We start from the raw sequence: 20,448 nt of genomic DNA, 5'->3' as shown, positions 1-20,448 counted from the left end.
TGGAAATGTATGCAGCATTATATGGTAATGTATTCCTATTGGCCAAACCTTTGTCAGTTCATTATATAACGTCAGGCGGTATCATTTAGTGGTTTCAGAAGCTGTCAGGTCATGCATTTCTTCTCTGAGTCAGTATGAATCCATCTCCCATGCTAAACCAAACCAAACGTTCTCTTAAGATATATTTCCAGGAGCGTAGTTGCTTAGATCCAAATTCAGGGACTCTTTTTTGCTCACTACTTCCATAGTGGATGGAAATGTCAGACTGAACCTTTAACTAAAACGTTAGTTGCAGTATAATTGTACCATTTCATTCATTCTTAACCATTTGTGCATATAACAGCCAGGGAGTGGATTTAATTTCCGTTGTTGTCATGTAACTGCCTCTATGTATCCAGCACCTACAGTATACACTGTAGTTTGGATGTGCGTATGTTTTGCCCTTTTTTAATTTTCGCCCCACATCAACTGTTACGTGAGGTCTGGCTACAGGCTTCAGCCTGTGGCTCTTAACGGGCTGTGTGTCTTTGTCTGGCTCTGGCAGCCCAGAGTGAAATGCAGTGGCCTGGTTCTGTCTGTCTCAGCCAGTCAGTCTGGCCGTGAGAGAATGCACCCCGCTCACTCCGGAGGGGGGGAGTGACTGAGGCCTCTTCTGTAAGAGAAATGACTAAACACAGAGTCGCACGTAGCTACTGCATCTACTCAGCTTATCCCCATTGGTCTGTGGAAGTAAATGTCAGGGTTGAGAGAGCCAGGTTAAGCTGTAACATACTCTACAGAGGTTATGGTCCTGTTCTGTGCCATGCTGTGTGTGTGTGCGTGCGTGCGTGCGTGTGAGTGTGTGTGTGCGTACGTGCGTAATGTCATGAGCACTTGTGCCTGAAGTCTGTTCTCTTATATGAAATGCTTCAAAATGAAACAAATGTGAAATACCTCAGAGTCTGCCCAGGGCACCAAAAATATCATAGGACAAGTTGTTTACGTGCTAGAGCAAATATGTGATGAGGACTGAAAATACCCTTTAGGCTGTGAAAGGGCAGTTCAGTACTTGATGCTAGAAGGTCACCCATTTGATGGAAAAAGTAATGGGCCTTGATATGAAAGTGGTGTGATAAATTCACTCCCAAATGACATCTTGACATCAATAGGAAGGGAATGAAGCGTCCCTCCGTTACTATAGCAGTGTACATATTGTACTGATAAGGTATGCACCTTCACATGAGCCACTTCAGCATCAAAGGAGGTGACATTTTAGACTTTCGGCAAGAGGATTATGTAACACACGCAACTCTGCGTTACCAAACAATGTTTGAGGTACTTGATGTGCTCTTGAAAAGGTTGAGTTATTGCATCACAACGTGAGATGTTAGCCAAGGTATTGTACCAGTGGAGGCTGGTGGAGGTAGAAATCAGAGGACAAATGATACGACTCCTTATTCCATTCCATACCATTACAATAAGCCTGTCCTCCGATCTCTATCTCCACCAGTCTCCCATGTATTGTACTGTATTGGAGCCGTGACATAGCTAGCCTCCATTACCATGTTAAAAAAAAAAACATTAAAAAAATAAATAAAAATAAATCCAGCCATAAAAGGGCTTACTGTACTTTTACACTGTACTATCTATATTTGTAACGTTACAGTATAGTCAGTTGCCAACTCACCTCTCTGTCCACTGAGTCTATGTTTAGAGTGAGCACCGGCCACATGCTGTAAAATGAGTACTGGCCACATTCCCACGGACACTCCTCTCTGGCACACAGGAGCCCTGCCGATGTTCACCATGAGTTGTGTGACAGCATGTGCCTGCACCCAGTGTACTGAATATCTGGACTGGACCCTGCTGGGTCGGGAGTTTACGGTCTCCTGCAGGGGTAAGGTGTGCACGCTTTCCAGCACATCCACAAATCTCAGAGGGGTCAAGCCTGCTAGATTTGGCGTCAATTCGATTTCACTTCAGTCATTCAAAGAAATGATTTAAAATGTCAATGACAAAATGTAGAACATTTTCATGTAAAAAGCTTCTCATTCTCAGTTTATTAACAAAATCATTGGAAATTAACCCATTTGTAATTAACATTAACACATTTGTAATTACTGTAATTTCAGTGTACCCCCTGAATTGATTCATTTGGAATTTAAATGACCCCAACCCTTGTACAGTCATTGACAGATGTAGGATGACCACATTCCGCAACTCAACTCATCATCTCACTTGAGTAAAGTGTCTATCTGTCAGGTTCGGGGAATTCATGTCACAATATATTGTGTAATATTATTGTTTGTGGAGGAAGAGGTTATTGCGCTGTGGCTCGAATTCATTTCCTTGGCATGCGCTTTGGGTTTGTGGATGATTGGATGTACTGTATACGTGCTTGCACACACACACACACACACACACACACACACACACAAGAAGCTCAGTGTAATGTCGTTCTCATGTCTGGTTCTTTGGTGGGTGATATAATCAGATAAACTGATGATGACATTTTAATCTTCAAACCCAATGGCCAGAGAGAGAGAGAGAGAGAGAGAGTGCAGAAGCTAGGGGCTTATTTATAGCTGTTACGTAAACCATATTTGGAGGGTGACACAGCAACATGTCTACTCATGTCTGATTGTGTACAGTTTGAAAACAAACATTTACCATCCCACTCATCCAAAGTTGCTATCGCTGGGTTGGTCATATGTGAGGGCTGCACCTTGTGTCACAGTGAGTAAACAGTCACGCATGCAAGCACACACACACACACACACACGCACACACACACACACACACACACACACGCACACACACACACACACACACACACACACACACACACACACACAACACCACCCTTTACGACAAGTCTCAAACAAAGGTACAATAGAATGAGCACATCAACTTCCTCTGCTATAATTTAACAAGCATTCACAGAACACCATGACATTCCTTCAAAGCACCACTCTGAACCAAAAGATGTTACATGCCCGTGGCTATATCGGAGTTTGAAACCCATTTCCTGGTTGGACCTGGTTCAAAATCGCTGTCTCAAAGAACAGGTGCAACTCGAGAACTAACCAAACAAACCAAATCCACACCCACTATCATAGGCCATCAGTCACCGACGGTGAACAAAACCACATTACAACACTGATTAGGACAATATGTCCCAATGGAATGAGGAATGCTATCGAACACTTGTTACGTGATACCATTCCTTGTTCCGTGCCATGCATTACGATTTCTACCTCCACCAGCCTCCACTAATTTTCCCCCTCACAGCAGACCTATGTCTTTTCCCCATAAAGAGCACAGTGTATGGAGGGATCTCTGGCTTCAGAAGCCTAAAGGATCAGTCTCCCAAACTATCATCTGACGGCATAAAATCTATACCTCGCTATAACTGACACACTAAAACGTGACATAAGCCAAACTAAAGCGTGATTGACTCTGATATAGTTAATATGGTGCATAGGACTTTGTAATCTTGCCTGAGACCTGAAGACTTGCATTATCTCCACAATGTATGGCCTTGGGTTTAGCTTGGCGGGCTAAGGCAGTGCTGTGATGCACAAGAGACCCAGATTCAAACCCCATTAGTCACAGAGGCAAAAGAGTGAGATTAAAATGTAGGATACTTGAGCAACAGAATATCCATGATTTCCTATAGGCATTAATTGAATATGACAACCATTCATTTGGAGGCTTTGAGTGAATGGGGTTGAAAATAGCAAGTCATTGGTCCACCCCTGGATGCATCCTTTTAAAATGGGAATGTTTCTGAGCCATATCTGTCACCCCGCATCCATCACTCTCTTTGAGCCCATTTCAGGCTCTATCATTGTCTCTGCAGCTCAGTCTCATTAGAGCCACAGTGCCCAATGAAGCACAGCACACACACAAACACACACACACACACACACACACACACACACACACACACACACAGACATACACACATGCATGCATGGATGCGAGCACGTACACACACACACACACACACACACACACACACACACATACACACACACACACACACACACATGCAGACATGCACATACACATTCAAACACACACAAACACTCAGTCACTCACACCCTTCCCTTTCAGCACTGCAGGCCCCAGGGCAGAGGAGGAAATGCTCTCAGACTCAGCCCTTAATGGCTGCACTCTCTCTCTCTCTCTGCTCTCTCTCTCTCTCTCTCTCTCTCTCTCTCTCTCTCTCGCTTTCACACACACACACACACACACACACACACACACACACACACACACACACACACACACACACACACACAGAATCACACAGTGAACACCATATTCATCTGCTATTGTGGGGACAAGAGTTCAGGAAGTCAGGTCATGCAGAGGCTGTCTTTGCAGCTTGTTTCCTATTATACATGGAAACGTCTGTTCTAACCACCAGCTAGTTAAAGTGAAAGTGATCACCAAAAATCAAATGACTAAGAAAATTTGGATGAAATTTGATAAAATCTGCTGCTTACGTGCTTCCTCTCACACACACACACGCACGCACACACACACACACACACACACACACACACACACACACACACACACACCCTCCTTCCTTGGTTCTCAACCTGGCCAGTGCAAAGGCTGTTGTCCTGCCGTCTGACCTTGTTTGCTACTCCCTCTCTGCTTTGTTTGGTTTATCAGGATGTTCATGTGCAGGACACATCACTGACAGAGAGGTAAACAACACGGGGGAGAGGGTATTTTCAGTGTCATCTGTAAGAGAAGGGAATGTTGTGATGGCTCTGTAATGATACATGCATGTAAGCCTATGCATCAAGGACGTCTGTCACAGTATTCTGTGGGCTGATCATGTAACTTGGTATGTATGTGATATGTTATTTCAATGTACTATTTATACCCAGACCACATGTTGCAGAGAGCTGGTGTATACATTATCCTGTATCAGTAAGTGCAGGTCCTCTAGACATTTAGTAAACATTCATCAATCACAAATGTGGGGATAGATAATACATCCTTTACTTGAGTACATTGAAAGACATTCAAGAAACCCTACATCTCTGACCTTTTCCTGACATAAAACTAGCTTCATTCTTGACCTAATTAGGGCTTGGTAGAGCTCTTCGAAAAAAACGTTGGTGGAATGCTGAAGACGACCCGCTTTGAGAGCAAATGAAAAGCCAGTAAATTAAACTGACTTGGTGGCTGGCTGGATAGTGGTTGCACAGCCATTTAGCTAGCTATTGTTAAAGGCTTTGGTAACCTGCCAAAACTATTTTTTTGGAAACCGGTATTGTTTGTCCGTGACACACAGACCTTTACAATTGGACCTCCCATTGTAAAAAAATGTGTTTGGCTTTCCTACCAGTCACACCAGTCAGTGTCTGGCTGTATGAGAGATATAAGCAGACAAAAGGAGGGATGGACATCTATATTATATCCTACTGGTTCAATATGATATTCAAGGTTTGTGGTCGACTTGGCTAACAAGATGGTTGCTTTTAAGCTGACTGAAGAAATGACTTAGAACACAGTGTGTTATCTAATGTAGGGAGATGAGATTAGTAGGCTACAGCATGTTTCACAGACTTGTTTACAGTTGGGAGGTGTGACATTTAATGTTCTGATTGCTTTCTATTCAGCAAAAGTTTATTAAACAAAAGTTGATTATCCAAAAGTTAACACACAATAAAGTAGAACAGGTACGTGTCAATAAAGTAGGCATGGTACTGACATCCACCCCTTGGACTCTTTTATTTTGTTGTCAAACAAGCCTGCGTTGACCTAGAAGAACCTCTAAACTGGGTCAACACGATTCCCAGTCCTGATGCCAGAACATGTACAGAATGCTATGGCACACACGTGGAATAAAGTCTTCACAAGGCACATTTCTATGTGTCTATAAGCAGCGAACACCTGACCTAGTGTTACGTCAATACTTCCCTGGATTGACGCTCCTCATTTCCATTCATTCCAGGTCATACAACTGATACGTATATATATATATTGTTTTTAATCACCCCTGATGACATCATATGTGATCATATGTTTTCTTAAGATGTTTTCTTCTTATCTTTTAATAACATTAAACTTGGAAAAATTACAGTTTTTACATACAGTAGACTGGTATGGTGCCAGAGATAAGGAATATTAGTTTAAAAGTGGTGAAGTGCCCCTTGAACCAATCTGCTACCTTCCATAGACACAGAATTGCTCACTGCACATGTGCAACCCAGGTCAGCAGCACCCTGAAGCCTAGTGAACCATTGTACCTGACTCAACCATAAACACAAGCATACAGGAGATAATACAACAGATTTAGAGAATCAGTTCTGACAAGATATCACTCTTTTTTGTCTTTTTTTTACTGTACAATGGCTTCTTACACTACTGTACAGCAGCTTTCGCAGTTGACGACCTATCCTCAGGGTATAAATAATCTGTCATAAAGTCAAGCATTTGAGAGGCTAGAGAATGCTGTTGTTTTATGGCATTCGGTAGCAGAGCTCCTGGTCGTCCAGGTTTAGGGGTGCAGCTGGAGCAGGGTTGTTATGCCATGATATCTTCATAACCACAAAATCCAGGGAGGATTTCTCAAGGCTTGAGACAAGCGTGCTGTTATATTGGGACGAAATAAGCAAAGTCTTTGAAAAGTCGCTTTTCAATTTCCTCTTGTTTACGTAAGATTCCTTATCCTCCCTGTGCCAGGGCTTTAGGCTCTGACTGGAGAGCATCTGAACACACCTTGATGATATGAATGCACTGTGACTGTCTTAGGATAACCCCCTTGTTGCAAGAGTAACCTTGGAGGAACCTCAGGTGGATTTTAAAAGTCTTTGAGGTAAATCCACAGTATGCTGTTGAGGGTCTTTGACGACTGTATAAATCATGATTTTAAATGGTCATGAGCAGAACACTCATCGAAACAAGCTTAGAAATGCTACATGTTGAGATGATGACCTGAGGATTACAATTGACCTGTGAACTGTGCAATGGGCTCATATTAATTCTCAGAGCAAATTGCAGAAGGTCGCTTCTGTCACTTGGCGAACGTACATCTCACCAATGAAGACATACTTCAAACAGAGTTCATATGAGGTGAATCCTTTTACACTGTGATGACAAGGCCAAACATAGTTTGATATCAGGACAGAAGGGTGAAATGTCAGTTATATCAGTTACAGAGTTTGGCAGCAACTCTCAACATATTGGAGAATATGATCCCATCATATATACAGTATATAAAGAATATACTAGAATATATAAAGAAAGTATAAAGAAAGAATAAGTGTACACACCAGTGGTAGAAATCGGACATTGTCATACATGGAATGGAATAAGGAATGGTATCAAACATTTAAAAAATTATGCATTATGTCAAAGTTATGAACAACAGCATAAGGTGTTATGAAGCTTGTTACAAAGAATGCTATAAGATGACTCACAGTCCATACGCATCTGTTGTCACATGCTCTTATGTCAACTGATCCTACAACACTATCTCTAAATCCCATAATGCTCCACAACTCTACTGTATTTATAAGGGGCTTTGAATGTGTGCATTTATACAGTATGCAGTCACTCTGCTATTTCTTAGCCCTGAGTCATGTTAGTCGGGATAAATCCTCAGAGATAAACTGATAATACTGGACAGTGACGACTTCAGGCAGCAAACACGTGGCTCTGGAGTCTCCACCGTGACAGAGACAGTGAGATAAGCCGGTTTAAATAGCAGAGCTACCGGGGTGGTTTAATCCCCCTCTGCTCTGATACCTCTCTCTCTCCCTGCCTCTCTCTCTCTCTCTCTCTCTCTCTCTCTCTCTCTCTCTCTCTCTCTCTCTCTCTCTCGCTCTCTGTCTCTCTCTCTCTCTCTCTCTCTCTCTCTCTGTCGGTGTCTTTCTTTCCTCTCTCTCTCTCTCTCTCTCTCTCTCTCTCTCTCTCTCTCTGTCTCTTTCTTTCCCCTCTCTCTCTCTCTCCCTCTCTCTCTCTCTCTCTCTCTCTCTCTCTCTCTCTCTCTCTCTCTCTCTCTCTCTCTCCTCTGGGTTAAGGTCCGCCCACTCAGATATGGCTTTAGAGCACATGCTCTGAAGTACGTCACAGAGAACATTAATCTCTATGTATCCAGTGCTCATGACGATCAAAATACAAACACAAAATGACCAAGCAAGTGAAAGGGATGTTCTGTGACATTTCACTCTACCGTTTTCCTATCACAATGTTAGTACAGTGTCATAACCATGGTAGTGTCCATGAGTGTCAAACCTATCAACAACAACAACAAAATGGCTGAACAAGTGAAAGGGATGTTTTGTTTTGGATTGACGTGGCGTTTGAGAAACAATACTGTAGTTCCCCCTACACTCTTGACCTCAAGGTATTACCAAACAGCTTTATTTTGGTAATTCGAATGACTTCCCAGATCTATAGGCATCAGGAAGTATCTTCTTTTCTCAGCATTTGCTCGTTCGATGAGCATGTTGTTGAACGTGTCTTTTAGAATCAGAATCAGAATCAGAATTAAGCAACTGGCATAATAAATTCATGACTCACGCATTCTTTCACACCTGTGAGCTCAGTGGATATACTGATATTAATGCATATGTCATGTCAATGTGAAACCAAGGCTCACTCTTATTGTTCCCATGAACGGTTGGGCAATAAACATCCTTGAAGATTTAACAGATGATTAGTCAATCAGATGATTAGTCAAATACTGCTCAGTCTCAGAACTTCCTTTAGGCGAAACTGCATCTTTAGGCAAAACTGCATCTCAAAGTCTCTCTTTCCTTCTCTGTTTCTGCATGGTTACATCACAGTGTTGATTTATTTTCTATTTCCTCAAGAGAATTCAACACTTCAGGTTCCCACTAGACTAAACAGATGCTGTGTCGGAGAAGGTCCTCTACACTTGTTTGTCAACTTTTTAGCAGGAAATACCCATTCGGGTTAACATTTGGGGAACATGCTTTGAAGTTAATGGCTTGAAAGTTAGATCGGAGACATTATACAAAGCTATCTGTCAAAAATCTTTGTCTGTCCAATAGGAACTATTGTACTGTTAGATAATGGTGATCTGTCCAGTGGCAGCATACAATACAAAGTATTCATGTTATCTGCCTAATGGAAATTGCAGAATCCAGCATATACTGATTCTTGCGTTAACATTATAATTGCTTTTGTATAGAATTATATTTATGCTAAGTTGCTCAGCCGACTGCAGGGTCCTGTACAGTAGCCCATGACTCTGGTTAGTATGATTGATGTTTGACATTTGGATTATTACTCTGCCATGCTAGGCAGTTGAAACATGTGCCAAAAATAGTGTCAATTTGCGAGAAAGGGAGACCACACGAAAAGCTAATAGAAAGCTCCCATTTAAATCATCATAACAGAATCTTCAGCCTTGAAAATGATTTGAGCGTGCTGGTTGGTAGGCAACGTGGGGTACAGACCGACAGTACTCAAGCAAACCCTGAGTAAAGTCTACCAAACTTTCACCTCGTCTGTTGCCCCTATGAGTTTATCACATTCTGACAGGATGAAATACAAGAGGAGGCAGGCAGCATGATCCTGTGGCAGCATGTGACTTGGCACAGGTTCACATTCAGATTCCTCTACTCTAAAACACAGACGAACCCTGGAGATGTTGGGACCTGCAGTTCAAACCAGCCAACAGCGGTTACATGGTCAGTCCAACCTGTGACTTAACTTGTGACTTAACTTGTGACTTAGCTCAATATCCCATAAGCTTTGGAAACAAGTTATGATAAAATCACTGGTGTGATGTTACCTCCATTGACCTAAGAATAAATGTCTCAACAATGTTAAGTGCCTGTCAATCATATTCTTTTATATGCTTTATACAAGGTGTGAGCCTCTAATGCACTTCAAATCAAGCCAGTCATGTCCCTCATTTCCTCATCTAGATACAGGACCAGTTACACAAAGCGGTCTGTCGGGGCTGGTGTCTGGATCTTCTCCTGACCTACAAACCACTCACAAAAAGACAGTATTTCAAACCTATTTTTGTCAATTAGGATTCATATGAAGTTAAAAAGAAATGAATGTTTTGCAGTGGCCAGTTTGATAATGAAGACATAATGGCAGGAATTTTAATCATGTCTTTGTCTGCCAATGTGTCATGTCTGATTAGACAATAACGTTGACAACACTTTCACATCAGAAGACATTGGTATCCACACAACATGAATGAGATGAATAACATTTTGTAAGGAGAAGGCATGATTTTTATATGTTTTCTTAAGTTGGAGAAATGGCTTATTCTAAAAACATGAAGCTTACATATTTTAATGTGCTGAAGTATACTGTCGGGAGTGAAAGAGCAGGAAGCCATACCCTTCGAAGGTAATGCTCTGTTTTAAAACTCTCACATTTGCATAATCTCCAAAGTTCCATGAACTTGGAATGAACTTCACAGTCATGGATGAATCATTTGCCTTAACCCGTCTGACCTCAACCAGAAATAGGACAGCAGGTGGCAAAGATTCCTGTCAACGGATCAATTTTGACCTGTCCAAAGAACAAGGGCAAACAAGCACGCAGCCTTATGCTACGAAAAATCCTACAATTTTTACCTGAAATATCTTGCCCAATCAAATAGATAACATCTTACTATAAAAGAGCAACAGGAAAATGTCCAAAGTTGTGGTAGTAGTAAATAATGACAAAACATCCCCTTGCCCAAGACTCTTGTGAAAGCACAGCTCTTTACTTTGGCAGTTTCCAGCTGATACAGTGCCAATGCTGGGTTGCCCTAATATAGGGTATTTAGCTGATGCTTTTATCCTTACATTGCAGTGAGTGCATACATTTTTCAGTATATATGGTCCCGGCGGGAATCAAACCCCCAACCTAAGCATTGTTAGAGCCATGATCTACCAGCTGAGCCACAGAGGCCCTGCTGTAGATCCTCTATGGGTGATACAAGACCTTGTTCAAGTAGTATTTTAATCTTCTTTTTTGCTTATAGTCCCAAATAGGCAGGGGTTTGCACTTTTGGGACTATTTCATTGGTTCCATTGCATCAAGCAAGCTCAATCAAGCACAGCTAAAGTATTTGAAATTATTCTTAATACTATTTGAACCCAGGTTTGCTCCATATCCAGCTGAAGGGGACTGAAAATGTATTTCTTTCCAAGCAATGAATCATCAGTTTCATCAGTCTGGGTGTGGAATACCTCACCTGCGTGTGAGTGAAAGGAAACTGACTTTTGATGATTCACATAGCTATCATCATAGATACTATCTATGATAACATGACTTTCCCACCAACTACTAATTCACCTTGCTCTCTCTGATGAGTAAACTGAATGAACACCCAAAGGCTCACTCAGAGGTACAGTATGGGAGTCATGCTTCATACTACTGTGGCTCCAGGAGAGGCTGGTGGAGGTAGAAATCAGAGATTTGATCCCATTCCTCATTCCATTCCATGCATTACAATGAGCCCGTTCTCTGATTTCTACCTCCACCAGCCTCCCCTGTGCAGCTCATAGTAGAGCAGCCATTCTGGGCTGACGAGGGTGAGGCTTTGGCAGACTGCAGTAAAGGGCAGGGAGACGTTGGTGTGAATGAGGAGTAATGTAATATGACATGTTGAGTAGTAGAGTGACTGGACAGTAACCCCGACCCAAGCTGTTCACGTGGCCATCCTCTGACGCTATGACCTTTAGTCTGGCACATAGACACCTGCTCTAAAGGGAGCTGTGCATAATTCATGTTGCATGAATTGCATATATTTCAAATTTCACACCACTTGATTTTATTTTGGACCAATCCACTTATATTTTAGATTCATTCATTTTAGTGATATGCCTTTAATGTGATATGCCTTTAATGTGTTATATTTCCATATTTACATGCAGATTACCCAAACATATCATGGTAGATCATTAGGAGCTAGTTTTATCTCCAATTATAGCAGATTATTTTCATTCTTATCCATTCACAGTAGATTGATCACATTAGTACACATTAATACCTCACATTAGTGATAGGATTGGTGATTATAGTTAGTGTAGCCTCACACTGCATGCCTATTATCTAGCCAATGTGACTGAGGCTTGGATCAGAGTTAGAGACATTTTGGAGAGATGCTTTTAGGCAGCATTGGGATACCCAGGCTACCCAGCAGTTTTGTGTTCTGTGTTCAGTGGTCTATGATAATTGCCCTAAAACTGAAAAGGGGTATTTTTAGTTTCTCTGTTCCCAAGCAGAGGCTATGTTGTGTTCCGTCATTTGCAGTCTCACTACCGTTAGAAATGCGAAGCATGCAGAGAAGCAGAGCAGCGGGCTGAAGCCCCTCTGAAAACATGTAAACACAATGATGACTCACAATGTGTAAACACACACAGCTCACTGGAACCCACAGCTCACTGGTCCACCATAGAGGAGGCTGGTGGAGGTAGAAATCGGAGGATGGGTCATTGTAATGCATGGACTGGTCCAGCAATAATTAGAGCCTTGATAGCTTGTTTGAGGCCATAGAGGGGAAGACCAAGCTGACATTGACCATAATGTTTTATTCATGACAATAAAGCTCTGTCCATATCACAGATGGTGGTTATGTATGTATATGTCCATATGTTTACTGTCATTGAATGGATAGTTCACTCTAATTTCTGTGATCAACCACATACCTTCACCCCTTCACTCGATATACTGTATACCAATGCACTTTTTAAGTCCTTATCCCGGTTATTTAGCAATTTGCACTTTGAGATTTTCCAATATAATGGAGGCTTTTAGGTGGACCCCATACACTTCCATTTTAGATGCATTCTTAAACTGAATGTGTTCGTTCCATATTTGCATGCAGATTACCTAAACATATCACAACACTGAACAAGGCTTACAACACTTCCTGAGGATGCCAAGTCCAATAATATACTAATGCACTGTATTGATTTGGTGTATTTGAACAAGCTGAAACAATATCTGTAACCCTAACCCTAACCCTAACATTGTACAATCTGTTCACGTGTTGGTATGTACGTGTTGGTGTATACGTGGTGGGTGAGATGACCTTCTGCCTCTGATGGGAAGAGGGCAGAAAGAACAGAATGTGACTAAAAAGAAGTGATAGACCTTAGCCAGGGGGCAGATCACCCTTCAGACAGCTAAGACTGCAATGCCTCTCACGAATTGGAAAAAAACAAAACATTTTTGCATTCATTCTTTCCGGTTGGTCTTTTATTTTGGGGAAGAAAATGGTTTCTATTGAGGACCATTGTGGTCTTCACAATTAGTCACACACACACGAAAACGAACAGACACAACCTGATATTCACACAGTAAACACAGAGCCTAACTCTGCATATCTGTGAGGGATGTCTTATCATGTTGCTCTGTGACTCACCAGAATTGTCTCTCTTCTACGCTCGCTTGCAGTAAATGCCCAGTCAGACATGGCATGAACGCTTACAATAGGTCACTGCATCTTGAGAAAAACAAAACAGGTTTTGCAGCAAACGTCTCTCCAGCACAGTGAATGCAGGTTACCAGACAGATCTGACATTTGAATACCCCAGCACAGCCTTATGTATTATCTGCTCTTCTATATGTGTGTCTAATTATAGCACAAACCCGCCTGGTCTGGCAACTCATCATGCCTAATGGGGTATGATGTCTGCTCCGTCTAGTAGGGGACGTTAACCTAGCATGGCTATTGCTCTCAGCTGCTATCTTCCGGGAGACTCTCAGTCACCCACTCACTTCCTGAGAGTCCTGCATCAAAAACTGAGAGCACATACCATAGAAGCATGGGTCTGACTCTAGTCTGACCTGATGCTCTGGTTTGCAGTAGACATGTTCTATGTGCATCTGTAGCCCTGGAGACTGGGTAATGCATGGGCTTCAATGGAAGCTTGTGTCTGTTCTAAATACTGTCAATTCTTGATTGTTTGAATGTGTCAGAGCTTTCTCTCACTATTATTGAATATAGCAGCCACAAAGCATGCATAATATGTGTGCTCTAGTCACAAAATATACTTAGGTATGGTATATTTCAATACTGCTTTGGTAATGTGATATTTATTTCTTGATCAAACAAACAAAAGCAAAAGTCAAGAGTCTTCTACACTATAAACATTAGATCTTTATTTCTGAAAGGAACACAGAAAACAGATAACCATTTTTCACACGGAGATCTTTCCTTGCAGTAGAAAAAATATTCTGGTGGTCAGACACCATGGCTTGTGTCGTAGCCCTTTACATTCAGCCTACTATACGCAACAAGTCACACTTCAGATAGCAAAGGAGCTAACATTATTCACCATTGGCAAACACTGTCACCTGTCACCACTGTCACAATCTGTTATATATAAGTCCAAGGCATAACCCTCTTACGCCAATTTAATTTCCATTAAATTTCCCTTTTGTCACTTCCCACACTTACTCATACATTCCCTAAATAACAACATCCTCTCTGCCAGCGGAGGCTGGTGGTCGTAGAAATCGGAGGTCAGGGTTATTGTAATGCATGGAATTGAATGAGGAATGATATCAAACACACGTTTGATACCATTCCTTATTCCCTTCCATTCCATTCCATGCATTGCAATGAGACTGTCCTCCGATTTCTACCTCCACCAGCGTCCCCTGCCTTGCTCCCTCACTTCCATTCACCCCATCCCCCTCCACCCCCCCTCCCATCCCCACTTCACACTGGGGAGGATTCACATACCATGGGTCCATGAAACACATTGAAGAGAAAACAGCATCATACATACAGTAGTAGCAGCAAATATTTAGAAGAGAAGGTTAGGAAGAGCACATTGAATGTGTTTGCATGTGAAGGCTTTACAAAAATACAATGGACGTAGGAAAACCGTTGTGCAAAAAAAAGGGAGGCGTTTAATTTACACTGTTATTTGCTAGCCATCATACTGTATACTGGGCATCATCGTCGTGCATATTTACCTGTATTGCTTTTTTTTCTTTACCTGAAAGTCTTCAATCAAATGGTACCATGAAATTTCGAGACAACTTCAATATGAAGTACTTCATGTTGTACCAAGTTATTCCCTCGTTCAACTTCACATTCCCATTCTGACATTTAAAAGGCATATTGTATTCAAGCAGTGCAAAGTCTTTCTTCTGCTCTGAAACTGTCAACAATAGCAACATTCTGGTCGCGTATTTGTTATACTGACATTCTGGTGGCTTTAATACCTTACAGCTAACAGCAGGGCACAGTTCTGGCTATTATAGGGCAAGTTATAACTCATTTTGTTTCTATACGTTTGCTAAATGCAGATTCCCATGTACAAAATGCTAATCCTCCTTTGTAAATATTCACTAAAGTGCAGGCTCCCATCTCTGGAGTTGTCTTTTGAAAAAGCCTTATTCATTGTGTACAGGTGTTGCAGTAATCCCATTGTATTACATACAGCTAAACTGACAATCAAGGTAGCATTACAAAGGAAGGCATCTATGTTACAACAATTCATGATTTAACACATTTCAAGTCTATAAACTGCTTTAGTTCACGGCAAAAAAAAAAAAAAAAGTCTAAACCATGTCTAGACATCTCCATATGTAGAATGCCCTTTGCAATCTGACATCATTATTTCTAGGCATTTTCAATCATAATCGATTTTTGTGGCTATCCCATTTTGCCACAATGGCTCGTGTTGTTTGCCTTGCACTGCCATTTGGGAGATGAACAGGGTGACATGTGCTTACGGGCCCAAAACAGTTGTTAATAGAATTCTGTATTTTCACACACCAAACATGAAGAGACAGTCCCATTCTTTCTGACTTTTCCATTTTTGGACTAAAGTGACAAAACTAATTTCGACATCTCTATTCTGGGGCCCCAGAGTGAACTGAACTGTCCATGCATGAGTCGCAGATCTTGGATATCTTTACAGTTCAGATGGTGAATATCTTTATTGTTGAGGGGGGTCATCATCACTCTCAAATGAACCCCACACAACTTCTTGTTTTCATTCATCTCTCGTCCTTCAAGTGGATGGAGTTGTTGACGTTGAAGCTTCTGGTGGTTCCGTCACAAAGGCCTTGTGTCATCCTCACCAGTATGGGGCGGTGTTCTCTATACGGCCCCAGCTCTGCCACTCAGGGAAGAATCCACTGGACGTCCTCGGGCTCCCAAACTGGTCGAACTCCATCTCCGGCCTCTTGCCTTCTCCCTTGAACTCTTCTCTCTTGAACTCTGGTGTGGTGGTCTGGATGACAGGGTTGTTGGACTGGTCAGCATCGCCGTCTGCGTTAATCAACCTGTAGTTTGTCCCATCATTGTTGTCCCAGTACATCTGATCTTGGGTTTTGAAGCATATGCAGAACTCCACACGCTCGTGCGGGGACACAGAACTTGGCAGGTCGATGACGAAAGCGAAGGTGTCGGTGTCCGTGCAACCGTACACATTGTTCAGAAAGTTACAGGAAACGTCTGTGTGGGTTTTCCACGAGTCAAACGTTATCCGGATGGAGACCGATTTCTCAAAGCTTACGTTCCTCACTTTCACGGTGCCTGTGAGCGATCTCTCCTGGACGGTGCAGTTCTCCAGACACACCAGGTTCTTCTTGAGCCGGTTCCTGAAGTCCAGGTAGTCCCCGGCGGGCTGAGCAAAGTCTAGAATCAAACTTTTGTCCTTGGAGATTTTCAGGCCAACAGTGGCATTCTCCAGGTCAGACAGGTCGAACTGCAGGTCAGACAGCGGGTCGTCTTCAAACTCCTTGAAGACATGGATGGCCGTTAGGGACATGCCTTTTGAATCTGCGAAAACCACCCTCTTCTTGCACTTGGTCTTGGGGCTTTTCCATCCCAGGCTGGTGGCCTCCACCTCCTGCTTGGAGCTGATGCATGGTCTCAGGGGTTTGTAGCGGTTGACCAGGTTTCGGGAGCGGCAGTCCTCATATGAGCTGAGGAAGTTGCGGAGGGGCGGGGAGTGTGCCAGACAGATCCTCATGGCCATGTCAACTGGCATGATAGGACCTGGCATTGAACTGTGCTGTAACATATGCAGTACCCTGTTAACAAGAAGAGATAACCAAACGTTAGAGTGGTTTTTAGGTGAAATTATTCAGAAGGGAAAAGGTGAGTGAATAGGATAAGGCAAGTAAAGTTAAGTAGTTATTATACTGTATAAAGGTATACTCAAACCACACTTTCGTAATAATCAAACATAATAAACATGCTCTATTGTTAGTGTTGCTCAATGTGGATGTTAACATGACATTTAAATGTCATGAAAACTAAATGAAAATGTGTGTTAAACTACCCAAAAGAGAAGTTTTAGTTCAGTTTGAAATCTGAACCATGAAATTGATATTCAATATACTTAACAGTTGCAAACATAGTGTTTGAAAACATTGACAACTAACAACTAATGATTGTTTCGTTATGTTAAAATATATCTTACAACATTTTAACCAATATCAGTGTAATTACAGAGATGCCAATGTATTTAATGAGAGGGCCAGGGGTGTTATTTAAGCATAGGGACCATCTTAGAACTAAATGTACTTTGCATCACAAGTGCCCATTGAATTGATAAAACATTAAAAGTAGGATATCCACCAAATGGTAAAAGAAAACTGTAATATTTATGCCACTGAAAAAACGTAGGTAACTTTCTATTAAAATAAAAGAGCGACTTTTACTTCTAAGCCATTGCGCACTTGTAAATTGAGCACTGCCTTCACTCTTCGGCGCACACGCTTACCTTGTACAATTCATTGAAAAGCGTTGAAAGAGTCAAAAACATAAAGATGCTGTTGATGAATAAACAGGCGAGCTTTGAAAATAAGATCGAAAAAATAGTTTCAATTCAATGCTATAGCCATGTCGTTCTGGATGGGAAACCTGATTATGGTGCGGCACGCCCCCCTTCCCCTCTGCACGTCCAGTTGCACTGACAGTCATCTCAGCGCTCCTAACCGGTACATCGGGCCGATTTGCATACAGCTTCACGTGAACCCCGGATGATAGCCAATGGTGAACCCGACAGAGAAGAGCTCGAGCAATCAGAGAACAGCAGAGGGCTGCGTTTATACCGGCCGGCCCGGGCTGGCTGTTTGAAAGGATGTGGGGGGAGTGGAGGAGATCATTTGACACACTTTCCGTTTTAGAGCCATGATAGACCTCTACCGGTTGTTTCTCTGTTTAGCAACTCGTGAATAAGTAAGAAAACATTATATTTTCAAAATGCAGAGATCGATCTAATACGTATACTCTTATCATATATATTCTGACAATCCAGCATCATTACTATATTAACATAAACCATGTGAGATGAGACACATGGTATGTAGTCTGTCCACAGAACTTCTGCTCATGTATATAAATGCTTCTGATGATCCTATAGGTTTCTAACAACCTTGGAGGTATTTTAATTATTTAACATTTAATTATTCAGCATGTTCAACAGGCTTGTGAGATATCCCAGAGCTCTGACTCAGCACATCTAGTTTAACCCATCCAAGTAGAAAGCATGATCCCCTCTCCTCTAGCATCCATATGAAGCTCCCTATGCTCTATTGCACTAAGGGCATCCATCTAAGTGTCCTGAGCAGGGGAGGCTGGTGGAGTTAGAAATTGGAAGACAGGTCCATTGTAATGCATGGCATTGGAATGAGGAATGGTCCTGAGGGATATTGTTCATGTCTATGAGTTAACTATGAGTCATGCTGAGTTGCAGGAGTGTTCAGAGGTGTTGTCACCACAATCATGAATGTGGTAGACACATGAGATGTCACAGTGAGGGCAATATGCGGGTGTCAAGTGATATGTTCAGTTGTTTCAGATGCAGTGCTTATGACTCAGATGTGACCAGGCAAAATAGTGTGGGAATGAGTTGGAGTAAGTTTCATAAGAGACACTTACATTATTATAGTGTGAATATTTACACTTTTTTCAACATACTCTACCCTTTATTGTCTCTGACTAGTAGTCAGAGAGTCTGGAGGTTTTTTTTTTTTTACTTGATGAAGATAACAAAAGCTTACCCACACACAGGCAAAACTTTTTTGTATTTGCAGTCTACTTCCTTATGGTAACAACGGTGGCGTGAAGCCAAGTATGTACTTCCCTGGTTGAGGACACATGTGGTCACGGTCAGGAGAGGAGCTCTTGCACACTCATTGGTCAAGTTCTTGCATAACAGGAAGGTAGTGCCAGACACACTACTGCAGTCAGTCTGCACGACTGCAGTATACATACTCACTGCTGTGTTAGGAATTGAAAGACAGACTTGTGAAATAGGCCTACTGTAATGTATGACAAGTGAAAGTGACTTAACTCAGTAACCCAGTTGATATTGAAATCAACCATATTGAAGTGCCATTGCAGTTAATGTAGCCTTTAGGTTGTTCGCTTAAGCTGTTGTCGGAGGTAGCACTTATGACTTTCCTGAGGAAGAGAGAACAATAATAGGACACTTTCCTTGAGGCACTGACCCAAGTAGGAAATCCCCATGAACAAACCTGTTTTAGAATTGTACCATGCAGTTGATATCTCTTAAGTTTCTCTTATCCTATTTTGGCCACTTTCTCGAAAAATTTAGAATTGGTTTGAATGATTGACCTATGATGCTCTCCGATATCCAAGCTTTTTTTATTTAAACCAGATTTTCTGATAATACCCCTGGATGTGGTGTAGCACATCCTTATCTATTCTGAAGTATTGAAATGTTGTGTATTCGGAGGTCAGACGGAGAACAAGTCAGAGCCTGCTGCTGCAGTACATTGTTTAATCTGGCAGTCAGCCTGAGCCTAACAGAGGCAATAAATATCTACATGCTTCAGTCTGGAGACATCCAGCGGAAAATTACAGAATGTATCTTAGGGAGAGTAGGGACACATTTTTAAACACAGCCAAATGAAGATAGTTTACTTTTCAACTCATGGGGGAGGGAGGAAGGCATTTAAAGTACCACAACATGATGACTATACTGTGCAACTTTTCTTTTATTTGAGTCTCCTGGACATGAATGTATAGAGATGTCTTGCTATTTCTGACACAATGCAGGCAAAGAAAACATGAATATTCTGTTTCAGACAACCCAAACTAAGAGCAAGTACCACAAAACTAAATTACTAGTCTGCTGTATTCCCGAGGACACAAAGTGTGCTAACTAAGTATAGTGAACAATATATGGACAGCAGGTGAGGCTGGTGGAGGTAGAAATCTGAGGACAGTCCCGTCCTCAGATTTCTACCTCCACCAGCCTCCCCTGATGGACAGTGTGGCTGAAATATCAACCAATGTACTGTACTGCTTCACATAACAGTCTGAAATGAACTTATAGAACATGGAGTCAATTAAACTTAACCTTAACCCTAACCCACGTCAAAGATTTTCTCTTTACGGAGGTGCTGAAAAATACATAAGCCACTGACTATAGAGAAGTGCGTTTATGTCATCAAGAGTCATGGAGTTTCTCACGTGAAACACTACTTGTCCTTGAATCGCCTCTCTAA

The 20,448-nt window shown here is 41.9% G+C and overlaps 1 protein-coding gene across 1 annotated transcript; it reads right to left on the bottom strand.

Annotated features, from left to right (window-relative positions):
• Nucleotides 1-14,076: 14,076 nt before the first annotated feature.
• On the bottom strand, nucleotides 14,077-17,872 carry ppp1r3cb (protein phosphatase 1, regulatory subunit 3Cb). Its single transcript, XM_083687929.1, has 2 exons — nucleotides 17,694-17,872; nucleotides 14,077-16,998 (listed from the first exon to the last, which is right to left on the bottom strand). Exons 1-2 carry the CDS (start codon nucleotides 17,705-17,707, stop codon nucleotides 16,038-16,040), a joined length of 975 nt encoding a protein of 324 aa, XP_083544055.1. The 5' UTR covers nucleotides 17,708-17,872; the 3' UTR covers nucleotides 14,077-16,037.
• Between the last annotated feature and the right edge of the window lie 2,576 nt (nucleotides 17,873-20,448).

This window comes from Argentina silus (genome assembly GCF_951799395.1).
Source record: "Argentina silus genome assembly, chromosome: 16".
NCBI classification, from domain to species: Eukaryota; Metazoa; Chordata; class Actinopteri; order Argentiniformes; family Argentinidae; genus Argentina; species Argentina silus.
This window is presented reverse-complemented; position numbering and strand designations above follow the sequence as displayed.